The sequence below is a fragment of the Strix aluco genome, chromosome Z (genome assembly GCF_031877795.1).
Source record: "Strix aluco isolate bStrAlu1 chromosome Z, bStrAlu1.hap1, whole genome shotgun sequence".
Classification (NCBI taxonomy): domain Eukaryota; kingdom Metazoa; phylum Chordata; class Aves; order Strigiformes; family Strigidae; genus Strix; species Strix aluco.
This window is the reverse complement of record NC_133971.1, coordinates 16,935,472-16,952,699: the sequence shown is the minus strand read 5'-3', so window position 1 is coordinate 16,952,699 and position 17,228 is coordinate 16,935,472. Positions and strand designations below refer to the sequence as shown.

The following is a 17,228-nucleotide window of genomic DNA, read 5'->3' as shown; positions in this document are numbered from 1 at the left end:
ACCTTACTAAGAAGAGGTAAGGTAACTGTAGAGTTTGTATAAACAGATGTATTATTAAATCTGACTAGCCAACTGAGACTTCTCTCATTGACCACTGCCCTTATAATGACAACAGCAAGTATCCTGAAGGCTTTACAACCAAAATGGAGGGAAAGAAGAGACATAAACAGGTGAGATCTGAGGAAGATGACACTGGTGATTGGCAAATCCCAAGCGCTTCATCCTGTAGCTTAAAAACCTAGACAGTGCCAGTAAACCAACATGCCTCTATTCTTCCATCTCAAAGCCATGACTGAATGTTGCTAGCACATTTTGAATTTCTCTTTAAATTAGGAAGAAAACTGGTGGCAAAACATGCAATGCCAAATGGAAGAGAGAAAATGGAAGTGAGAAATAGAAAAAAAAGAATCAAAACAAGCAATTATTTTATTGCGGTATTTTTAAATTTCAACTGTTTTCAATACAAGTAGTGACTGGCAGGAATTACATAATCCTTCATGAAAAGGAATGGGGATTTCATCATCAGAAAACAAAATTAATTTGGCAATTAAATTTATTGACAAATTCATACTGTCAATACTTCTGTCCAAGAAAGTGGTTTTATTAAGTGTTTGGTATTCACTCTAGTCTTCTCAAATATACCTTATCTGTAGAAGTAATGACTTTTTGTTGTTATTAGTACTGTGATAAGACAACTGCAGGAAATATTTTGCTATGTGATGGTTCAGAACCCAGCAAATGTGCCTACAGTTCAGCTCCATACAGTCAAATTCTGCTCCCTCCAACTCCAAAGAGCTTTGTTTTCTCAAATAATTGAGGGATCTTATGAGATTTACAACATTTACCAAACAAATTAATCCTTAAGAAAGTGATTCTAAACCCAGAATCTCCAACCTGCTTCTACTCTTTTTCACTGGCTATAAAATTCACATTCTTCACTCATAGGAAAATGTGTGCTCAACAATTTAAGTGTTTTCAAATCCCAAGGCAAAAAGTGCTACAAAACTTGTAAAAGTCTTCAAGTTCTATTATATTTTGAAAAAATACTTTTATGCATTGCACAATGGGCACATTTTCTTAAATATGGAAATGTGATTCTCATTCAAATTTGATTACTTAAAATAAAATTAATCTACTCTCATTCCTTCAGCCAGGAGTCTGCACAATCCAGTAATGCTTCATAGTTATTATGGCATTTTTTTATCCATAATCTACATCACAATCTACAATTAAAACTGTTCCTCATATTGGATAAGAAAGACCAGGATGCCCCGTAAGTTCTTCAGAAGCTGCAGTTGTTATGCAGAACTAAACCCAGACATTTCTTTTACTCATATTTTAATTAATATATTTGCAGCACTTCCCATCTTGGAAATTAGTTATGACCGTTAATACAGATGGCAACTTTTATTCCTGCAAGGAAAGCATAAAGTTGAAGGAAAGCAGGGGCACTCACTCTCACTTTTCCACAGTCCCCTTCACTCCACGTGGCAGTGCGCTCTCTAGTCACTGCGCCTTTCAGCCTCGAACTTCTTGCCAGTTGTGTTCTCAACTCCACCACAGGGTGTTTTTGTTTTTTTGTCTCTTCCTTCAAGACTTTATGGCCAAACCATATTATGCAACATTTTCAGGAAGTCTAAGAATTTCTCACAGGCCTGCTAATAAACTCATCAATTGACTAATCTTGTGGCAGATCGAGTAAATAAGAGAACACAAGAATTAAGCAGGTTGTAGCGTCCAGCAAGCAAAGGAGACTTGAGATCCAGTGAATTCCAGTCAAAGAGTACAGATGAAGGATTTCCTCCCCACTCCTTTCAATACAAAGGCCACAGCTAGAATTCTTTACAGATTAGAGAAATGTGGCTCTGATAGCGATTTTTCAGGACCTAGTTTGAACTGCTCTTTCTGTCCAATGAGAAGGGTGGAATAGTACAAGCCAAATGGTTACTATGACCATAAGCAGATAATGGAGTACGTAACTTCTACAGAGGCTCTACTTCCAAGTATGTTACTTCGGTATCTAGCTAGAGAAAAAGCTAGAACAGATTTAAAGTGTTTTGAGAAAACCTTCTTTTCCATTATGAAATTATGATTGTGACGATGAAAATATTATCAGAAAACAACTGTTATCAAGACACTGTCATCAGTATGAGAATATCTAAGAGCCAGATGGGTAGGGCACTCCTTTGGCTTGGAATGGTGTACCAGACCACACCAAAACCAATGAATATGTCCTTTTTCTCCTAGTTTTTAGGACACCCTTACAGTAAGAGGCACTTCAATCACCTGATAGCACAAAGAGTTTATAGGGATTGTTTGACTCAGCACAAAATGAAACACAGATGTCAAAACAGTCATTTTTCTGCCAACACAGTAGAATTACTGCATTCTAGCCAGCCTGCAGCCATGAACAGGAGAAAAAGCACAGAAGGAGCTATGTTAACAAGTGAGAGTTTACACATTTAAAGGACTTGAAAACTGCCTGTGAAAATTGAAAAGCAGCATGTATGTGGTAATTGAAAAACAGGGAACTAATTTATGACAAGGGTTTGCTTTTTTGTTTGTTTGCACTTTTAAGATTCAGTGGTTAGGTTAGATTGCTTCTGTTCCTAACCTGACAACACAGCTCACAGTTTTAAAAATTAAGTCAGATACATCAGCAACTGAGTTACTCTGGATGTATTACAAACGTCTTAAGATGACTTCAGAAAACCAGATGTTATGTACTGCACCATCACAGCCTCCTCTTACTGAGGTGGAGCATGTTACATTGGCACAAATTCAAATTGCAATCACACTTTGAACAGACACTGTAAAATGGCAAAGACTGTCTTGCATTTGTCTCAATTTCCATTCTTCAGTGTTCAGATAAGGACGCGTACTCTTGCTTCTCCCTGCAACTTATTGTCTGTCACTCTGGGCGTTTAGTCAAGGAGAGATAAACTTGCAATTCTCGCAATTCATTCTAGCCTCAGAATCAAAATAGCATCACCGTCTTCAATACTGTGACCATCAAACAACAGTTGGTATAAACTCAGGTCTTACACCTCTGAAAATTCCTTGCCTTTCAGTAACCTTACACTCCTACAAGAAAGTGAAACTTAAACCACACAACTACAGACACAGCAGTAATAGAATTCAGTTAGTTTTGAGTTGTACCATTAAAACCTAAAATGTGTTTTCAGCACATTTGTAACAGCTGTACTTGAGTTGCCTTACTGAAGGACAAGGTGAATAGCCACAATACTTGAAATGTCTCCCAACTAACTGATCAAAGCCATCTTTGTTATTTTCTATAGATATTTTCCATAGATCAAAAAATATTTTGATCTATAGAACTCCACCATCCACCAAAAGCAAAAGCTTGTGACAACTGATACATAAAATATATTTTCAGGGCTTCTTTTCTGAACAAATAATTGAAACAGAGATGAATCACATTATCGTACAAACCAGTTTTATCACTTTCACATTTACAAATATACATGTTACTCACAATAACATTCAGAAGAAGTCAGAGCTTTTCAGACAAGAACAAATAAATCAGATACAGGTAATTCAAGAATATATTAACAGTAACAAAATCATTAATACATTAGGTAAAAATTAAAGTTTGCTCCCAAGCCAGTGTAATTGTCTAGTTTTGAGGTGCCTCAGTGAAAGCTACGGCTGAATAAACAAAATAGATTTACGCAAGAATGACATAGGTAAGACAATTTCTAAAAAGCGATGACATCATACAGATACAGGAGCAGGGTGCTTGTGAATACAGCCAGGACAGCAGTGCAGAGAATCATGAACAAACAAATCGCATTCCACGCAAAATGCATTCTGACACGCTTTACATATGTAAACCTGTGTGGAAAAGATAAACAAGTCAAATTAGGAAAAAAATATCACCATCATAGCACTACAGCAGGGCAACAGTTGTGTCATCAAGACAGTGTAAACACACTGTATTGCTAACATCACAGAAACCCAAATGAATTAAAAGTTTCTAACAGCAAGTAGGTCCAAAGGGCTGAGCTCAAGTCACTGTAGATAGTTCCAAATAGCTAAGAGTGGAAGCTTATTTATGCAACTCTCTAGGAAACCCCTTCCCACACTGTTACGGACTTTGCAGTCTAAAAGGTGTGACTCTGTAACAGAGAACTCCAGTTAATCATGAGATAAACTTCCACAAATATTTTTCTGGACTTTAGAAGACTATACGAAAGGATCTCTACTGACACCCCTCAATGCAAATTCCAATGTAGTTCAACATACTTACATTTTGATCTTTCATTTCTCCCTGGCAGCCCTGACAACACCTAAAAGCAAAATTGTGTATTTTAACTGAAAAAAAAAAAAGTCAAGATTGTGTAAAATGATGTTTAAAAAACATCTCATACATAGTAACAATTTATGGCAATTATTTCAGCTATTCAACTGAACACACAGGATAACTGCTAATAGGAACTACAAATTCTGCGAAATACTTGTTATTGCCAGAGATGCCAGAAAACACCCAAACATTCAACAGTGTCTCCAGCAGCAAAGAAGCTGCTACCAGCTATTCTTACTTTTGTGATAAGAAAATTACAGGGTCCACAAGTACACTCATTATCACAAATATGATTTGCATACCGTTCCCCCTGGTATTCTTCCAGGGGAACTTCCTGAAAGGCATCCAAAGGAAATAGGTGATGGTAAGACCGAGCCAGGTGAGGTGCAGACACTAATGTAAGACCTGCAAATAAACAGACATCAAAATTGTTAGAAGAGAGGTCTTACTGAAAAGCTTTTCTGTGTTAAACAAAGCAAAACAAAGATTACTTTTTAATTAGTCAGTGGTTCAGAGCTTTTAAAAATTAAAAACCGTAAAATTATTTGTTTACTAGCTTCCATAATACAAACCTGTAATCCTTTCCAGAATTAAGTTCAAATATAAATTAAAGAACAAGCAAATTGACCAAATTGCTAATTAAACAGTTTAACTCTGTCTTTTAGAAGTACATTTACAATGCAGTTGTACAGTTAGCAAGTTTTTCATCCTCATGCCATAAACCAAACGCAACCATAGAAGAGTCTTCCGGTTAAATTTAAATGTACAACTCCCCTTTGGCAAGGATGGTTCTGTTGTTTCATATCACCGGTTAAAATAGTGCCCAACTATAAAGCTCTGCTGCAGCCTGATATAACATTGCTGAAGCCACGCCATAGCTCTGTTTCAGCTAACACAAGTCTGCTGATTTTGACTGGGGTAGAATAAATTTTCTTCATAGTAGCTTGTGTGGGGTTATGTTTTGGATTTGTGCTGGTAACAGCGTTGATAATACAGGGGTTTTTGTTACTGCCAAGCAGTGCTCACACAGTCAGGGCCTTTTCTGCTCCTCACACCACCCCACCAGCAAGGAGGCTGGGGGTGCACAAGGAGTTGGGAGGGCACACAGCTGGGACAGCTGACCCCAGCTGACCAAGGGGATATTCCATACCATATGATGTTGTGGTCTCCAATAAAAGCTGGGGGAAGAAGGCGGAAGAGAGGGATGTTCAGAGTTATGGCATCTGTCTTCTCAAGTAACCGTTATGAATGGAGCCCTGCTTTCCTTGAGGTAGCTGCTGATGGGAAGTTCTGAATGAATTCCTTCCTTTGCTTGGCTTGTGTGTGTGGCTTTTGCTCTATCTACTAAACTGCCTTTATCTCAACCCATAAGTTTTCTCACTTTTACCCTTCAAATTCTCTTCCCCATTCCACCAGGTTGAAGTGAGTGGCTGTGTGGGGCTTAGTTGCCGGCTGGTGTTAAACCATGACAACAGGTTAGCTGAGGCACGGGCTGGCACAAACTTCTTCACTGCTCACTCACGTGCAGTGTAAAATTCCGAGCTCTTGTTCTGCTGACAGCTGCAGCTGTGGAGAATCTGTTGCTGATATACACGATTTCTCCAGTTACACTATGACCTCTCTGCAATGATACTCATGCTGATTTGAAAACCTTGATGTGAAACTAGGACAAGGCAACACAAAACTAGATTTCATCCTCTTGCCAAATGCATGCATCTTGGTATTACCTATCAAGTTTTAGTCATATACCTGTAGAAGGAAACAGGAGGACAGGTGTTGCTCACACAATATTAATACTACAAGAAATTATAATCTTCCCTCCCGTCCTCATTAAGGGTGGGGGAAGCACCATTAGTTGCATAGTCCATTAACATTTGCAAGACCTGAAGGGCTTCCATTTACAACTCTATAGCCTTTCATGTGTCACTGCCCTGGGTTCAACTTCGAAACCTTTCATCCACATACTCCCAGAGGCAAGGGGGTACTTCTGTCCTTTTACTGCAAAGCACTCTTTACCTTCATGGCCTTGCACTAAGGAGTCCAAAACATTGGTGTGTCTGTTAAATCAGGATTCTTGAGGAAATTATTACCATTCATACACAAATCACCCTTCTTTCCCCCTCTACTTTAGGGCTTTTAGTTTATAACATTATACTAGGGAATAGGATACAGCTTTACTGTTACAGGTATAGTCCTGAAAGTCCCTTGTAGGAAGCTGACACCCCAGGACACAGGAATGCAGGCTTCTTAAAGTAAAGCTGCCTTTTAACTCCTAAGTATAGTTGAATTTTTCTACCCCTTAACACCCTTACCACTAACTCATAATTCATCTGCTCACCTTCTCTTGCTACTCACCACAGATTTTACATTCCACTGGAAGTTCACAGTATTTGGCTCTGCACTGGGGACAGAAATACCCACCCAGTGTAAGACTTGGCTCACTGTTGTTTTCCAATTGCCTAGAGTAGAGAAAGACAATTTAATATCCAAGAGATAACACCATAATACTACACAACTACAAATACTACATAGCTGTCACAAGAAATAGTTTTGAAAAGTTTCAGTATCTTCCATTCAACAGTTCATGTATGGAAGTGTGAGAAAGCAATTGAGAGGGTGAGATATCAGTAACCACATTTTCCCACAAAAACAGAACAAAGACCAAATCTTCCCACAAAAAGAAGCCAATATATCTTTAAAAAATAATGAAAGGTAACAGCATTAGTATTTCTATTTACACACACAAATATTCTGCATTAACTTTAAGACGCTTATTAGTACTAACTCTTTCAAACAGCAGACACTGTTTCCTTCTGAAAATTCAGACTGCCCTATCATCCCTGAAATCTATGATTCCTTCCATTGAGAAGAGCACTGGTATACTAATCAAATCAGGCCCCCATTTTAAACTTCCCTTTAAAATCACACTAGTAGACAGATAAAAAATACTTTATTCCAGATAATACCCTTCATCCTCATTATTATCTTTATAGTGATAAAAATACTTAGCTCAAGGAATGCAAGTAGAATTGGTAATAATTAATACCTTGCAGCACTCTTGTGTTCTAATCACTGCACAACACAACTAAAAGCCATTTACTACCTTCAGAAAATTTTAAATGTAAATTTTAAAAAGCATATTTAACAGAGGTAACTATGGCCACATACTGGATGTGCAAATAGAAATCACATTTCTATTGAGAAGTCACAAGATATTAGTACTTTTTTTATGTTATTTTGCAACATTTTCGATGACATACAGATTTTCTAAATATGACTAATTATTATTGAATTCTAATCAACTCTACTTACGCCATGCTAAAGGATGGCTTTGCATCTTGATCAGACAGAGAAGCAATAGTATGCTGAGGAAAACCTGAAGAGAAAAATATCCTGTATTACTGATTTTAAACATGCAAGTAATCTTTCAGTTTCTTACTTCAATGAAGAAGTTCAAAGATTATTCTAAGCATTAAGACCTACCTCTTCGTTTGTTTGTTAGTTATTACAGGAGAAGTAATACACTCAGTCCTGGTTTTAGCTGGGATAGAGCTAATTTTCCTTCTTAGTAGCTAGAATGGTGCTGTTTTGGATTCAGTATGGAATTTGTTGAGAAGAATGTTGATCTGTTGATAAGAAATCAAGGACTTTTCAACTTCCCATGTCCTGCTAGTGCGCAGATGCACAAGAAGCTGGGAGGGAGCAGAGCCAGAGCAAAGGACCCAAACTACTCAATGGAATATTCCGTATCATATAACATCCTGCTCAGTATATAGATAAAGTTTATCCGGGAAACTGGGGCTCTCTCTCTCCTCTGGGATTGCAGTTTCAGGACTTTCCCTCCTCTAGGGAACAGGCTGGGCATTGGTGGGTAGGTGGTGAACAATCTCACTGTGCATCACTTGTTTGTATATTTTATTATTACTGTTATAATAATTATTTTTTAAATTGAATTTCATTTATTAAATTGTTCTTATCTCAAGCTATGAGTCTCCTTACCTTTACCCCTCCAATTCTCTTCCCTGTCCTCCTGGGGGGGGTGGATGGTGAGCAAGTGGCTGCTTGGTGTTTAGCTGTCGGCCAGATTTAAACCATGACACATTCTTACTAGGTATCAAATTCTTCCTAAAGGTCTCCACCTACATCCACCATCAAATCCCTCACTGTTATTTCCCCCAACTGAAAAAAATCTTTTCACATACTTCATATTAACTGAAGCTCAGTGGAATCCCATTTTTGAAGAACAGCTAAAAAGAAAATGATGTGTAATTGTAGGAAAGCATAAAGAGCACTACATGAATGTTCACTTGAACAACAGTGTATATTCACCTTCCAAGTGCAGTATATGACAGATGAAAGTATAGCACTTTATGGAAACTGTAACAGATACCATTCCTTCTACCACTTTTATTTTTTACAGCTCATGTCAAGTGGGCAGTTAATTTTTCCGACTGTTGCTCAAGCTTTATCTATAACAAGTAAATCTCTTCAGTATTTAAACCTACACATAAAAATACATACATTCTTATCTGTGAAAACAGGTGGATGACAGCAAGAAATCAGTGCTCTTATTCGTGACATTAGAGTTCCTATTCTGGTTTAACTCCAGGCTTAAATTTATTGCGAAATGTTATCAGGAGAATGTAACTAATCCATTTGTTGAAAGAACATGACAACAGTGCTCCTAACAAACATATACTAGATGGCCAAACAGATGGCTCTTACAGTCAATTAAGCTTATAATAGTTGCCTTCTGCAGGGAAAAAAAACAGAGGGACAAAGAAATTAGTTTTTCATCCTTCATTTCACCAAATATTACCTTTATACCAATTACATACAAGCAGTATCATTCCAGTTTATTGTTTCCAACTGCAGTTATTTGTCTTACTTGTTTTAATTCTTAACTTTATTTAAAAGCTATTTTGCAGGAACAACACCAAGAAAATTACTATCTATTTCGCAAAATAGAAGTAAAAATAAAAAACACCATTGTGCAATGTCTTTATTATGCTTCTAGCTACTTGTATGGCTTTAACACAGAATATGCAAAGAAAGAAAAAGACAAATTCACAAATCTTGTGCTAGGACTTTAACAAAACTGTATCTTACCCATTCGAATAAGGGAGCACTCAGAACTTGAACTGGCAGGTGGAGGACTAACATGACGCATCAGCAGCTCCTTATAATGGCTTTCATCTAAAATAACATGGTATGTTCCTGCCACAAAGAAAGAAATGCCTTACTCTCAGATTATGGGCAGATAAGAATACAAACATATTCTCCAAATAACATAAAACAACTAAGTAAAAAAAATAATTTAGCCAACCCTGTTCCTAAAAAGCAGTCCTGTTAATGCTACTGAAAATTACAAGTTTTGAAATTAGTAACACCAGAATGTTTTATTAGATATGAAGGCTAATACCTTTTTCTCCAATATTGAACTGTAGTAATGATATTGTAAGAGTTACCACTGTAGTAGTAAATGATATTAATGTGTTACATTAATCAAGTTCCACATCACACAGCTTTATAAGCGGAACACTAGGTTTTAAAATATATTTATATTTCTTCTGTCTAAAGATGCAGCTACCAGGTGATAATAATTTTACTAAATAGCGTGTATTTTGTAGATTTGGAAAACCCTTGAATTTTCTGCCAGCATAACAGAATATTTGTCCTTAAGTATCAAAATGCATTAATGAATATATGACAAATTAGTTACTTAATTTCGATTTTAAACTTGTAGTATACTTAGTAGTATAATTACTGAACTTCAGATACATACCACCAGTTTCTTGGGCAAGTACTGTACAAACTCGAACTTCAGCACTTAGACCGATGACAGAGACTCTGATCTTAACTGCTTTTAAACACTTCAAATGGAAAAAGAAAGCGCACTCAAATTCATATGCAGAACAGAAAAGAGTAAAAAGGTTCAAAGTTTTAAATGAAAATTGATTGGTGGTGACACTGCACCTGTCCGTTTTTAGTCTAACAGCTTGGACGTTCAATGTAGTAGTCAAACATCACTTCTGTACCTTTATTAGATCATAGATGTTGGCTGGATCACACGTTGTCAGACTGCTGAAGACTACCAAAACCTCTCTGCTTGTATGTCCTGGCATGTGCCTAAAGAAAGTACACAGTTAACTTACTTCTGTACACTAAGCTACTTGTATGCTAAACTTTCCAAGGACTTTAACGTACTAAAGTCAGGAGACAACATGATAAGAAGTGTCCTACAAATTATAAAAGACTGTTGTAAGATCCTTCTCTGAGCACCAGAATTTCACTTTCCAAAAGCTAAACCCTTCCAGTATCTAAAATACAGTATTTGATTGTGTAGTTATTATCTGATTGTTTGCTCTAATGCTTAAGTTATCCCTGTACCTTATCCTTACTCTCACAGGTAAAACTCACTTCAAACTAGCAACACTGCAGTAAGTCTTCCTGACTTCTTAAAAAAAAATATCTCTTATCAGTTTCTAGGTGTAAATCCATTACTTTTAAATACTGGTTTTTAGTTCTTAACGGAAAACTCTTCCAATTAGACATTCAAATCATTTTATTATTTGACTACTAGTTTTGTTCTGTCAGTGTTTCTTGCTATAATTATTTGTTAAGACAGTCTTCCACAAATGTTTATCCCATCTCAATACTTCATATATAAAAACTTTTTTGCTATCTACGCTACCTGAAAATTAACCTTTCTAAAGTATGCTAGAACTCTCACCAGATTACTGTGATTCAGTGTGTTTCTCTTCCTGTTTCTTATTATTAACCCCCAACTCTGTGCTCTCTCATACCTTAGCCCTCTAGTAAAAAATTGCAGGGTCTTTCATCACCATATTCATACACAACATAAAATCACCTACTTTGTTTTAAAATAGTGTTGTTTTTTATAAGCAGCACACCTCTAAATAGAAGCATCTTGTGTTAGAAAATTAACTTCAGCACTACTAGCATATTAACTTCTTAACAGCTTGTATTGTAAGAGGACATAAAACTGTCTTTTAAAGACTCAGGTCAGCATGATGCAAGATGCTACTTGTTAAAAATACTGTCTCTGCCCCTCCAAAAATTCACAATCAGCATTATACTCATTATGGAAAACAAAGAAAACAAAAACACCTCCATGTATATACTAACTTTAAGGTCTGCATAGCCAAATTTAGGGAATTATATAGAGATGGCTCTCCACTGCAGTTCATATCCACTGCTTTCTTCAGAGCAGTTATGTGCTTTTTTGAGTTACCTGTAAGTGAAAAAAATAATTCACCTGAAATAACAAGTTAAAAGAATTGAAATATTTAAACTATATATTTAATGAAGTGTGCTTGTACAACAACAGTTTTCAAACTGTGACTTGTAACTCTATGTTTCTCCTTAGAAACTGACCTCTTCTTCAGAATGTAGAAAACAAAAAACCAATATATTAGCAGAATAAATGTCTGACAAAAAGAATAAAATCAGTTGTGTATCATTAAGTGCTTAACACGAGTGTGAAGTGTCTCACAAAGTGTTTCAGCAGAAACAGAGTTTAGTTTCCTCTGTTAATCCTCAAAGTACTGTCCAAAGATTGATCCTCAAATTCCTCAGTACAGTTGCTCCAGTTTAACAGGTGAATGAAGACAAAAAAATTAAGACTTCTCTCTAAAGCCACATGGATTGCTAATGACAGAAGGCAGGAACCAAAGAAACCTTGCTTCTTAACATCTGATCAGATCTCACAAATGTTATAAAATACTAAATTAACAAGCTGGGTGAGAAATTAGCTATAGGGGAAACAAAACATACTTTAGTTGCTATCTGGGTAAGACTTGATCATGAACAAGCACACGATGACAATTCTAGACCAAAACAGATCAAAGTAAAGACTGGTTTCAGATAACTTGCAATAACTACTCTTTTAAATTAAAAATATTACGTTAATGCTATTTCACTTTCAGCAGTGTCATTCAGGTAGAACTTGCATCATCAACGCAACAGATGAGAACATCTCCAATTTAAAAAAAATACCTCCCTACCTGAAAGTTCTGTCATTTTTTCAGCTCTTTTACTCTTGGTTACAATTAAGCCAATCTGGAAAAAAAAAAAAGAAAAAGAAAAGGCAAAACTTTTCTTAGCAAGTTTAAAAATAAGTTGTTACATTTTTTGCTGTATTTTACCCAATACTTCTTTATGGATCGGAATTACTTAACTATGCAAGTTTACTTGTACGTTTAACAACAGCAGCACAAGACTATGCATCAGCTAACATACATTCATGTTTTTCCAGTACTTTTGCCACAGGGTACAAAAAGAAATCTAAAATTCTAAATGCTTGGAAAAAAATATAATCAGGTCTTCTGTGTTAGAATTTATGTTCAGGAAAAAAGGAATAGGTGGGTTCTTATTTTCATTAGTTTGGGCAGAAACAAGAATTTCACCAAGACTGATGAGGCAGGGAGGGGAAGTAACACATCAATTGAAAACAGTTTACTAGACAGTGTTAAAACTAAAACTAACTGGTAAAATAGTTATCAATTACTTGTTTCTTGTATGGTTGTACATACCTGACTAATAGGATTTTGGTCAAAGTACTCTTCAACAAAATATTCCAATAACTATAAAGAAAAGTTAAGACTGTTAAAAACTAAATAGTTTTATTCCACATGCATTAAGTAAGTGGTACTTGCAAAACATCCAGTATAATTTAAAAAAAAGGGAATGATCCCTTTCTTCTCCTTCCTCCCATGTTACAAATTCAATGTAAATTTCAGAAATTACCCACCCCTTATTTTATTCATATGTGAAAGTTCTAGATTACTGTTGGTTCAAATCAAAGTTTAGAATACACCAGAAACCAGTAATCTGTACAAAATCATCAAAAATCAGGATTTCAATGCTTTGCTTCTGTTTAGAGAAGACCATATAGTACAAGATGTACAGTTCAAGTCCTCCAGTCTGAAGCAGCAATCCAATTCAACTCCTGCCTAGCATCCATTCAAACCAGAATTCATCAAAACACAACTATAAGAAAAAAAATTCTAGATGTGTAACGAAAGCATGTTCTTTCATCCCTTATTACAGTGAACACTTCAGCTTAATTTCCACATACTTTTCACAAAGTGTCTTTCCATAACACATCCTTACAAAGTGCTTTTACTATACAGAAGTACTAATGCAAGGCAAACTAATGTTACACAGATTTTACTATTCAAAAACCAGGAAGACTACAGACTAGCAACAGAAATAAGGGAAAAAAGTAGAGACAAGATGACAGATGAGGCTATGCATGTACTCTAGTAACAAGAGACTGCCATTCTTTTAAATGCAAAATCGAACTGGTTTATGGAGAAACAGTGGATTAAGAAGAGAAAACTTTTGAGTACAGAAATACCTTTAAAGTGCAGGTAAGTCTGTTTGGTTTTAAATCTTGGTCCTCCATAGTTCTTGATCCATCAACAACCACGTAAAGGTGACGCATCTGCAATTTCACCAGAAGTGATAATCACTCACAGAACATGTATTTAAATTAACTGTTTATTATTCCATTTACTTGAAGAAGCAACTACTTCCTCTCTCAAACAGGGAAAATTCGGTACACTGGGCTATGTAACCAACAGCAACTGAAAGAGTAATGAGTTTTTTCCACTTTTCCTTTAAATGAAAAAAAAAGACTCTCTTGAAAAATGCACTGTTCTTTTCCTCCCATGATAAGCTACAAAATATGCATAGTTTGCACCTTCACCTCTTCTGAAGAGCTCAGTGTTGTATAAAGTAACATTGCTATTTACATTTAAATTATGCCCATTTTTCACATGAAGAAAAATTGAGTGTATGATCTGACTGCTGTGCAGAACACACCCTGATACAGTGAACATGCCAAACCTCCACCTCTGAATACTCATGCTTCACATCCCACACTGTCAATGAACAAAGAATGTTTTAGAAAAAAAAAAAAGTTTGGTGGAAAAACACAAGCTTTAGTCTCAAGCACATAAAGTCAGCAAAAGTGTATTTTAACTTAGGCACAGTAGTTTTGGACTCAGGACAGGCAAGGGTTAAAACATTAACATACCATTCCAAGTCGAACTTGTCCATGGTGTTCACAGAGTCTAATAAAACACAAGAGGATTTAAGTAAGATGCAAATGAATGAACAGTTCCTAAAACAAAAGTCTGGAACAAATCTGGTACTAGACTTCTAGCAAATATGAAGCAATAACAAAGCATCAGGAACTTTTCAGTGTAAATACACTGAAAAAAAGACAATTCAATTACAAGCAGATTTTATGTCTCAGAAAACAAACAAACAAAAAATATTTCTTACTACCAGGTTTAATGGATCTTTAGAATTTAATCCAAATTTTGAGTATTTTAACATATTCTGAAATAAAACAAAATCTAGATTTCATCTAGCAATTTTTCTGACAATCTGAAACACAAACCTGGTGCCATGATACCAAAACCCATCTCAAAGCATGATTCGTATATTAAAAAAATGTTGAAGGATTTCCTCTAAACAGTGCCAATTGCAATTGCAGTGCTTTGCACCGTGTTTCACCGGGTCAAGACCTCACCTCTTCAGCTAGCATTCATCTGGGGTATCTAGCCTGCATGCTTTCAGTCTTAAGATTAAAGATAATTTTTTCCCCCTGGCACAATTAATAAGTAGCAGAAAAGAAGCATGTATCTGGAGCTCTGAAGAGGTAAATACATAAAAAGATATTGCAGGCGTGCCGATAGTTTTACTCAACCTAGAGGATCCAGTTTCAGAACGATTAAGTCCTTATAACCGACCAAACCAGTATTATCAGCAGGCTCGTGGCAACACATCATACCTTTTCCTCTTTGCCTTGAAAAGGATGTCCTCGATGGTCGCCTTCAGCGATCCGGATTCATCTTCTTTAAGAATTTCCCTACGCGAAACAGAGTGTTACTGCGCGGAAGGGAGGTTCTTCTCGTCTTTCACCAAGAAGAAGGTGAGGAAGGAAAAGGAAAGCCTACCATGTTCTTTCGTAGCCTCCTTCCCAGCGCTTGGTCCGCTCCGGTTCGTCATCCATCTCCGCGGCCGCGCTCCTCGCTGCACCGACAGCCGCCGGCCCCGGCCGGGGAGCCGCAATCCCCGCCGGAGGGGAAGCCCCGTTACGGGGCCGCACGATGGGTGAAGGGACTATGAGGAGGGACCGGCCCCCAGCGGGCGGCTGGGAGGGCTGAGGGGAACCGGACCCGCGCTCCGTCCGCGTCTGCCGACAGGCCCAGCCGTCCCGCCGCGCCGACCCGGAAACGCCAGCGCCCGCCCGCTTCCGCTTCGCTGCGCCGCCAACCCCTCCCGGCTGCCGCCCGGGCCGCGGAGCGATCGTTCCGGGCAGGAGGGGCGGCAGCCCGGGGCCCGAGGTCCCCTCAGAGGAAGGAGCGAGGCGAGGCCCAGGGGCGGTCACCGGTAATGCCGGGTTTAACTTGCCCTGAGCTTCAAAATGCTCTGAGACCGCACCCGCCCGGCCCAGCCTCACCGCCAGGCGGGAAACAGACCCTCGGGGCAGGCGGGAGCGCAGCTACCCGGCCTGTCGGCGGCTCCTGTGAACGGACGACCCTCAGCATCTCAAACTGAGGAAAATTTTGCTGCCGCTACAGTTAAATACAAGATTTTTTCCACAACAACATCAAAATACACCAATTATTAAAAGGACGGTAGCGTCGCTAAAACATGTTGTGGGCACATCACTGGCATGGGCACGGAGCCACGGTAAATTTAGTCAGGTCAAGCTGGCCCTCGTTCACTTTTCACGGATCAGTTAACAGAATTAAGGCACTATCTGGGTTTACATGGCATTTCTGTAATTAACTGAAGTAATTTCAGTAATTAACAGAAGAATCCAGGAGCCTGGAAAAAGACTATTATTTACATATACTGTAGCGTTGAATTTCAATGCATTATTACACTCATCGGTTACTTAATAACTGCCTATTCTGGTAGCAGAAGCACTACTTTAACTTTGTTCTAAAATACAGAATTTGGAATGCATTAATTGCTGCAAGTTTAAGGCATATTTCCTGTGATTTTAATGTGCACACAAGAGCAAACCGAGTAGTGGAGTAATACAAGTTTTTGCAAATGCACGGAATAATCTCACTGTACTCAGAATCACCCCCTTGAGGCTGTATTCTTGTTTCACTGTGATAGCTTTCTTTGGGGATTTCTTTTAATAAGCTATCACTACAAAACTCTGAACAGTTAACTAGCACTTCTATTTAAAAAGTGGGTCATGGTGCTCTGTATTCCATTAAGTGAGTGTGCTAATTGCTCTGACCAAAAGAAATTATTTTTCACTAAATGTTGTGTACATTCCACTTTCCAGTATCTTTAAATTTACTGTTTGACTCCTTTGCAAGCATACCATTTATTTTTAAAGGTGGCCAGAAAGATACAAGAAGGACTCTAGTTCATATCCAGCAGCTCTTAGCATTACCCATTAGAGCAGAGAGGTTTTGAAATATTAATGTAGTAGAATGGTGCTGGGCTGGATGAGTTCTACCCATACATGCCGATGAAACTTTGGAAAAGTTTATTTTTGGTCTATAAAATAGGACAAGTCTAGACTAGAAGATGTAATGTAGGGATTTCTTGGAGACGAAATCTTCCTGAAGCTACAGCATTTCCTTTTCACTCACTTTTCAAAATAGGGCAACAGGCTATTTTGTTTGCACACACAAAACTCTGACTAGTCACTAAAAGAAAGGATCAGGAAGAAAATCAGTGACAGTTTTAACACCCAGTAGAAACAGTGTGTGTTCAGATGGTACATAGATCCAGGAGGGACTTTTACTGTTCTCTCCAAGAAATCTGAAAGCACTTGTAATAGTGATTATCTTCATATGCAGGCAGAAAACAGGTTGTGCTTGTCTCACTGAAAATGCAT

The 17,228-nt window shown here is 37.6% G+C and overlaps 1 protein-coding gene across 2 annotated transcripts; it reads right to left on the bottom strand.

The window, feature by feature from the left end:
• Positions 1–408: 408 nt before the first annotated feature.
• GTF2H2 (general transcription factor IIH subunit 2) lies at positions 409–15,622 on the bottom strand. 2 transcript variants are annotated; one of them, XR_012621557.1, is made up of 15 exons: positions 15,316–15,622; positions 15,150–15,227; positions 14,388–14,424; positions 13,707–13,793; positions 12,880–12,930; positions 12,352–12,406; positions 11,474–11,579; positions 10,363–10,453; positions 10,110–10,197; positions 9,434–9,541; positions 7,637–7,700; positions 6,680–6,783; positions 4,627–4,729; positions 4,271–4,335; positions 409–3,855 (listed from the first exon to the last, which is right to left on the bottom strand). XR_012621557.1 is itself a non-coding variant. In XM_074812035.1 (15 exons), exons 1-15 carry the CDS (start codon positions 15,369–15,371, stop codon positions 3,736–3,738), a joined length of 1,188 nt encoding a protein of 395 aa, XP_074668136.1. In that variant the 5' UTR covers positions 15,372–15,622; the 3' UTR covers positions 409–3,735. The 2 variants fall into 2 exon arrangements, 1 of the variants encoding a protein (XP_074668136.1); XM_074812035.1 differs by having other exon boundaries at positions 4,271–4,310.
• Positions 15,623–17,228: the final 1,606 nt, after the last annotated feature.